Source organism: Orycteropus afer, unplaced genomic scaffold, assembly GCF_000298275.1.
Source record: "Orycteropus afer afer isolate SDZICR_OR568_19922 unplaced genomic scaffold, OryAfe1.0 scaffold00015, whole genome shotgun sequence".
Lineage (NCBI taxonomy): Eukaryota > Metazoa > Chordata > Mammalia > Tubulidentata > Orycteropodidae > Orycteropus > Orycteropus afer.
The window spans coordinates 845,844-854,009 of NW_006921602.1; the positions used below are offsets into that span (position 1 = coordinate 845,844).

Consider the following 8,166-nt stretch of genomic DNA (forward strand, 5'->3'; position numbering starts at 1 on the left):
AGGACACTATGCTGAGTGAAATACATCAATCACAGAAGGACAAATATTGTATTAGTCCATTATTATAAAAAGTCAAGGAACAGTTTATATATGGAAGGCAATTTTCTTTGTTGATTACTAGGGGTGGGAGGGAAAGGAAGGGGAACACTGTTAGACAGATAGAGAATGAGTATTGATTTGGGTGAAGAGAAGGGCAAAGTACCAAATGTGAGTGATCAACATGGTGGCACCGAGGAAGAGGAAGATGTTGAGAGGTACATGGGAGGGACAGACAACAAAGTGGAACCCTTTTGTACATACAGTATTGCATTGTCAGTGAAAGCAAACATGGATATAAGGGTGAATAGATGGGTGGACAGGCTGAACTAGTAGGTATGTCTATGCAGAGGGGAGTGTGCCCAAGACCATGTATAGGATTGGCAGACAATGCTTCTACAATTGTATTGGTATGTTCTGTAAGAATTCCCAGGTGTATAATAGAGCTGACAAGGGGCAAGGTTGTTGTCACTCTTTCGTCACAGACAGCTATCCAGAGAGAGCAAGTAGTTGGACCTGTGGGCTCAGGACCATAGTGACAGGGGACATCAAGCTCACTTGGCTCAACATACTACACAAAATATTGTTCCACCTCCTATTTTGGTGAGTAGCAACTGGGATCTTAAAAGCTTGCAAGCAGCCATCTAGATACAACGATGGGTCTCTCCTCATCCAGAACAAAGAACAACAAAGAAAACTAAAGATTTATGGAAACAGTTAGCCCAAGTGACTGGTACACTATGCAATCTTCAGCCTATATGACTATGAGACCAGAAGAACTAGATGGTGCCCAGTTACCACTATCAACCTTTCGGAGGGGGATCTATGTAGAAGATCCTGGATAGAGTAGGAGAACAATGTGGAACAAAACTCAAAATCATTAAAAAAAAAAAAAGGACCAGGTTTGCTGGTCTGATGGAACCTGATGGAACCACTGGGACTATGGCCCTTAGCTGCCCTTAGGTCTGGAATTGAACCCACTCCTGTGGCTTCCAGCCAAACAAAAGACAGGCATATGAGTTGAACATTTACCTGAGGTAGATACACTCCTCGGGGAGAACAATCATGGAAGAATAGAAGGGCTATTTATGCACAGGGAGACAGCTCAGGGGGCAAGATGCATGGAGGGAAGGATACAGGGAAGAGGTTACTATGGGGAAGAAGTGGGAGGGGAGCGGTTGCATTGTGGTAAATTGTAGTCAGTGTCATGAGGCAAAGTGTATGTAAACTGCTGTAAGTATCTCCATGCTTAGGGAGAAGCAGTTGGTTCACAAAACAGACTGTAATGGTTTCAAATTCCCAATATTTACAGGAAGTGGGATCTAATGGATTCCCCAGCATCCATTCAACACTACTCAAACTCCTTTGGGTGCTAGGTATTATCTCCATTGGTATACATTTCATTTTTGGTAGTGGTCTTCAATTTAGATTCAACAATATCATCCAAGTCCAAAAGTGAATGTGCCCATGGCCATACTTAATAAAGAAAATTCCAAACAGATTAGGTAACATTCTTTTCCAGTTTTTCCATGAGATTGTTAATTCCCAAAGAGATCTCTGGGAGACTAACTGTATCTATTGCTAAATTCTTTCATTTCTAAACACTGATGTTTTCTTTTATAAAAACTTTGTTAAACGAATGCTCATTGCTTTCTTTGTGACTATCATATATATTTTGGATCCAACATACATAAAGGACATTTCATCAGCTTTAGTATTTAACAGTGCCTGCAACAATGGGCTCAGGCATGGCAACCATTGTAAGGATGGTGCAGGACTAGGCAGTGCTTTGTTCTATTGTACATAGGGTCGCTATGATTCAAAACCAACTCAGTGGCACTTAATAACAACAATATTTTCTCCCTCAGTAATGGGCATAATATTAGGAGGGCTTCCCAGAATCTCGTGATGGTTAAGGTTATGAGTCACCTTGGTTAGGCCATGATTCTCAATGGTTTGACAGATATGTAACCATCCTCCATTTTGTGATCTGATGTGAGCAGCCAATCAGTTGAAAAGGGAGTTGAAAAGCTTGCTGTCTGACTTCCAGATTTTGGAATTCGCCAGCTCCCACAGCCCTGTGAGCCAGCAGCATGCCATCTGACCTACCAGTTTTGGATTGTCAGCCCCTGAAACCATGTAAGTCAGGAGAAGCCTCCGACCTGATGCCTGACACATGGATTTGGGACTTGACAGTCTCCACAACTGTGTGAGCCATTTCCTTTAAATTTCTCTCTCTGTCTCTGTCTCTCTTTCTCTCTCACTCTCTCTCCCCTTGTTGGGGTTACTATGAGTTGGAATCAACTCAATTGCAATGGATTTATGTTATCAAAGACCCAGTTAATGAGCCAATAGCCTGCTTGGTTTAGTAGGATCATGTTTGTGTCATTATGTCTATATTCCAAATAAGCTATCACCCCAGTCAGTGTTTGTCAATAGTTTTCTTTCAGGTTCCTTTTTCAAGTCTCTTGTTTGAGATAGAGCTATGAACCTAGGTCTAGTTTGCATCTTGAGAAGCAATTTTAGAATTTAACCCCATAGGAGCTGTCTACCTGTTCACCTCTCACTGATTTTACTCTTCCAGAAAACCCAGTCTAAGACACATCTGTGCAATCATTCCCAACTTTATTAGATGTTTCCTCCCTTGTTTTCAAAATGAACAGTAATCCAGTTCTCTTATCATCATCATAGTCCTGCATTTGGTCTCTCTTCCTCACTTTGAATTTCCACCTGAGGCCCTGACCCTTCATCTTTAACAGTAGTAACTGGACCAATCCCCAGCCTTGACCTCTCTGTGGGAATCACAGTGATGTTTCGATCAAGGGAGGAAGATCTGGATGTTAAGTGGTTGAGAAAAGATATTATCCCTAGGGAAAGAGAAAAATTTGAGGTGAGGTTCAGTAGATGGATAATATTTTGGCTTTTAAAATTCTTATTCATCTTCCAATATTCATTCAAAAGACCTCTATGCAGTGAAGCCAATCTTCCTCCCCAGCAAAGTTATATTACCTTCCTATGATCCCACTGCATTATACCAAAAAACCAAACTCACTGCCGTTCAGTGGGCTCCAACTCATAGCAACCCCTCCTCGGTGGTATCACTACAGAGGTAGATCGCCCAATCTTCCTTCTGAGGAGTGGCTGGTGGGTTTGAACTGCCAGCCTTCTAGTTAGCAGTCAAATGTCTTAGCCACTATGCCACCAGAGCTCCCCACTGCATTATAGTGTTTATCACACTGGTTAGGACAAAGCTTGAGCCTCCTAAACACAAATCGTGGTTCCACTATTTTCTGTGTGCTCTCGGGCAATTAACTTAACATGTCCATGCCTCAGTCAGTGATAGAACATGTTAGTAAGTCTAAGTTTTCTGACTCCAGATTCCATGCTTTCTCTAGTGTACCACACTGCCTCCCACTGTGTAAACGTCCTGAAGAAGGGACGTGCCCTCCCTTTCCAGAAGGGATTTCCCTTCTATCCCTCTAGTATAGGGCAGAAGACTGACTCACCAGCAAACATGTATAAGAAGCCACCCCACCAATTAAGATAATAGGTCCATAGTAGATTTGACTCCATGACATCTCTGCTATGCCAATGAACTTGTGTCAGGAACAGGATGAGGCAGAGAAGCAAGCAGGAGGCTAGGAGAAGGAAAGGTGTCAAAACCTGTGAGAGTCTCCAATATGCCTCCACCACCATTCCCAACTCTTCTTCTGCCTCCAGAGACCGTATGTCTGGCAAGAATCAAAAGGAAGATCATTTGGGGATTATCCCAGATGGGAGAGAGAAAGGGGCTTCAGCTATTGTTCTATATAACAAGACAAGGTAGGTTGCTGGAAATTTGGTGTCAGAAAAGGATGAGAAATGTTGTTACCTTGACTATTTTAGCATGGTATTATCCTGTCAGTCTAGTTCTGTACCTGAGGTGAAGCTGAGCATGGATACCTTCAGATCCAAGTTGGTGGTCATGCTTCCACTTCTAGGGAGATAAGCTCTGAAGAGCCAGCTAAGGCCAGTGAGTATGGTGAGGACAGAGATGAGGAAGAAGGCCCTGGAGGATTGGAGGTAGTCTGCCAAGAAGAAGGGGAAAGAAAAGGCTTGGTTAGGCCAATACAGACCTCCTCTTAAGAGAGGCAGACAGTCTTAAGAGAAGGGAGTGAAGACAAAGGAGGATTGCTGTGTCGCATCATGGACAAATAAGGATCCTCTTTCCTAGCTCTTCATTGATACCTGGAATTTCTTAAATAGAAAGATATAGCTTTCATTGTTAAGCTAATGATAATATATAAATACTCCTGGGCATATTAACACATTAACTTAGTTGTAAGCTAACTTATAAGAAGTATAACCTTAACATCACAAGACAATCACAAGACAAATAAAAAACTTTTTCTTATTTCTAGTTCAATTTAAAAAGTAATGCATATTCAATATAAGCATTGGAAAAACTACTAAAGTGCTAAGAAGCAAGAAGTGAATCAGCCACTGCCCCCACTACCCAGAAACAACCATTATTGGCATTGTATTTGATTTCTTTCTAATATTTTTCTATTCTCTGTACATAGTACTTACCACACTGACTATGGTGTGATTTTCTTAAAAGATCATATGATAAGGATGGTGCCAGACTACCATTACCGAACATTTTGATCGAGGACACTATAGAGAGATCCTGATCAAAAGGAGGAAAAATTTGGAACAGAGTTTCACTTTCTTATGAAAACCTGACTTACTGTACCAGGACTGGGTACAGAATGAGGGAATCCCTGAATCTATTGCCCTGAAATAATCATTAAACCTTGAACCAAAATTAACCTTCAAAGTCATCTTTAAACTAAATAACAGTTTAGCCCAATTAATCAAGAATATTTGTCTTGAACATTGAGCTCTTTTAAAGAATACCTATATGAGATCAAACTGACAATAAGAACTCTAAACCATAAATGAAAAGTGAGTCTAAGCTAATGGTGAAACAATAAAAGTAGAGATGGTGAGCATGATACATAATTTGAAGATTATAACCAAAGTCATTGAACTATACATGTATAAATGGCTGAATGAGTATAGGTTTTGTTGTGAATGTTTTCATATAAAATATTTTTAAAAAATTATTTCACATCTATGATTACTCGTACAACATAGTCATAACTAATCCCTCATAAACATGACCAAATATATTGCTGTTCCCTTCCTCCTAGAGCCTAGAGAGGATTTAATTTCCCAATTAAAAATAAATAAATAAAAAGTTTTGAATAAGAAAAAAAAATAATAAGTTTTCTCCCAGATTACTGAACACCTGTTGTAAACACCTTTTTTAACAGCTACAATATTTAATGACTATTATTAATATTAATTAATTAATACAATATTAATATACTTTGCTTAATGGTTTACCCTTTGTTGGATTTGGGGATTTTTTTCTTTTTTTTCCTGTTTCAAGTATATCTGGCATGTATGGACCTTGTTAGCCTGTGACTATAAAACGAAGTCACATTTATTTTAACTCCTATATTAAAATGATTTCAAGCCAAATTGATGGAAGTTAACACCCCAGAGTCCCCCAACATCCTATATCACATCTGTTCAAGAATCCCACCCATTGCCATGTAGATTCCAACTCATAGCAACCTTACAGGACTAAGTAGAAGCTCTGTAGGGTTTCCAAAGCTGTAAATCTCTAAGGAAGCAGACTGCCTCATCTTTCTCCTGTGAAACCAGCTGGTGAGTTCCAACTGCTGACCTTTGACTTAACAGCCAATGGCTTTGTGGCTTAACTGAGCCACAAAGACTCCTCCTGTTCAAGAATGTCATTGTTGTTGCTGTCCTTGGGTTTCTGCGACCGTATCATTACAGGAGTAGATTGCCCAACCTTCCTTCTGAGAAGTGGCTGGTGGGTTTGAACCACCAGCCTTCTGGTTGGCAGTAAAGTGCCTTAGGCACTAGCTACCAGAGCTCCTAGAATAGGTCTGCTGAATTTCTTCTGCTCTAAAGTCCTGACCAAATAAATGCCACTCTCCTTTTTTCCTTCATCTCTTGGCTTTAAATCTCCAATATCGCTAACTCTGCCACTGCAGATGGGATGGTGGTGTGAGAGAAGAAAGGACATTCTAAACTTTACTGTTTGGTACCACATCCTTACTTGAAACAGATCTTTCCCTTGCTTTCTCCAGCCCAAGATATAATTTTAGCTATATTTTAATGAAGATTTAAGAAACAGAAAGTAACCTACAGTTGCAAGTAGATGCAGCTTTTCTTAGATTTAAAAAAAAAGAAGAAAAAACCTAAACCCACTGCCGTAGAGTCACTTCCAACTCACAGTAACACAATAGAACAGAGTAGAACTGCCCTATAGGGTTTCCAAGGCTGTAAATTTTTACTGAAGCAAACTGTCTCATTTTTTTCCCTCTAGATACAACATACCCACGATATCCTTTACAGGGTGTCCCCTTTTCTAGCTTCTTTCCTGTCTCAGTGTGGCAGAAGCTGTAGTCCCCACTGCTGAAAAGTTCTCTTAGTTCCGTGCCTAAGAATCCAAGCCTAACTTCCAGGTAACCTAGGGAAAGAAATGATGTATCAAGCTTATCCTAGTTAAGATGTGTCTCCTAAGTTTTATTTTGTTCTTTAGTACCTGCTACTTATTAACATGATCAGTCATAGTAATCTCCTTAAGAGAAATCATGCCCTCTCATGGATTCCAGACTTTCTGGAGCCATGGAGGCTGGATGAACAGCTGGAAACTACTGCCCTGAGATAGTCTTTAAGCCTTAAACCAAAAAATATCCCTTGAAGTCTTCTTAAAACCAAACAATAGTTTAGCTTAACTAGTGAAAAAAGGTCTGCCTTGAGCATTATTATACTCTTCTAAATCTATATGGGATCAAATCGACAAAAACAACTTGAAAAATTAGATAGGAACCTTAGAGGCTGGTGAGTTTATGTTAATGAGGGAGGAACAACTCAGAAAAAGGAGGATTAAAATGGCTGCACAACTCGAAGCATGTAATCAATGTCACTGAATTATACATGTAGAAACTGCAGAATTGGTATATATTTTGCTGTGTATATTCTCAATAACAACAATAACTAAATAAAATTTAAAGAAAAAAAAAGGGAAACCACATTCATAACCAGAGATGAATTGCTCTGTGCTCCCAACAGGTTAGTTAGCAACATCAAAACATGAAAATGTAAAAGCATCACATTTTTCAAAGACTGGGTCATTCAGAACTAACAGAATGTGTAGCCAGTCAGAACCATCACTCAATACTGAGCTGCATGAAGCCCAGTGTGATAGGCATCTTTTATGGTCTTTAGCCCATACTGCCCACAGCATTTAATAACGCTTGTTTATAGGCCTATAGTTTTTTGGCTATAGCTAATTATACCAAGCAAGAGTACCTGACCCAAGTTTGTTGTTGTTGTTATGTGCCGTCGAGTCAAACCCGACTCATAGCGACCCCCCCTTGGGTTTCCGAGCCAGTATCACTACAGAAGTAGGATTGCCCAACCTTCCTTCCGAGGAGTGGCTGGTGGGTTTGAACCGCCAGCCTTCCCATTAGCAGTCAAGTGCTTTAGCCACTATGCCCCAAGTTAGATCAATTTAATTATTAAGCTTAGAAATTGATGTTAACTTTCTCTTTTGCTTGCTTGAACCAGAAGGATACAAAGCTGGGCTTGGATGTCACTTTTCAAGCACGTACACAGTAACAAAAATGAAAAATGAGCTATAGAGAGAAAACAAAGCACTTAGAAAAAAAAAAAGATGAGTGACAAAGCAACTCTAAAGAAACTGAGCGGCTAACTAGTTTGATTTCTGAAGGCTCTTCCCTTCTGAGGTGTCAGCCTCCCCTGAGGCCCAGCCAACTTATTGCCCTTGAAAGTCTATCAGATTCTCCTGAATCTTTGTAAGTTCACTATTTAGTTTACACTTGACTGTGTCAAAGGTTTTGTCTTAGGCTGGGATCTCTAGAGGAGCAAAACCAGTGAAATATATATATATATATATGAAAAACATGTAAGTAGTAGTCATATATATACGTTGTTGTTGTTGTTGTTATGTGCCGTCGAGTCGGCCCCGACTCATAGCGACCCCTCCTTGGGTTTCCGAGGCAGTATCACTACGGAAGTGGGATT

General features: G+C 40.1%; 1 protein-coding gene across 1 annotated transcript in view; it reads right to left on the bottom strand.

The window, feature by feature from the left end:
- Positions 1-2,043: 2,043 nt before the first annotated feature.
- TMEM202 (transmembrane protein 202) overlaps positions 2,044-8,166 on the bottom strand; it is a 12,804-nt gene continuing 6,681 nt past the window's right edge. The window contains exons 3-6 of the mRNA XM_007958640.1: positions 3,954-4,103; positions 3,543-3,674; positions 2,754-2,903; positions 2,044-2,114 (exon numbers count right to left, since the gene is read on the bottom strand). Of these exons, the coding sequence (XP_007956831.1) occupies positions 2,044-2,114; positions 2,754-2,903; positions 3,543-3,674; positions 3,954-4,103 (503 nt within the window). The remainder of the gene's footprint in view (positions 2,115-2,753; positions 2,904-3,542; positions 3,675-3,953; positions 4,104-8,166) is intronic.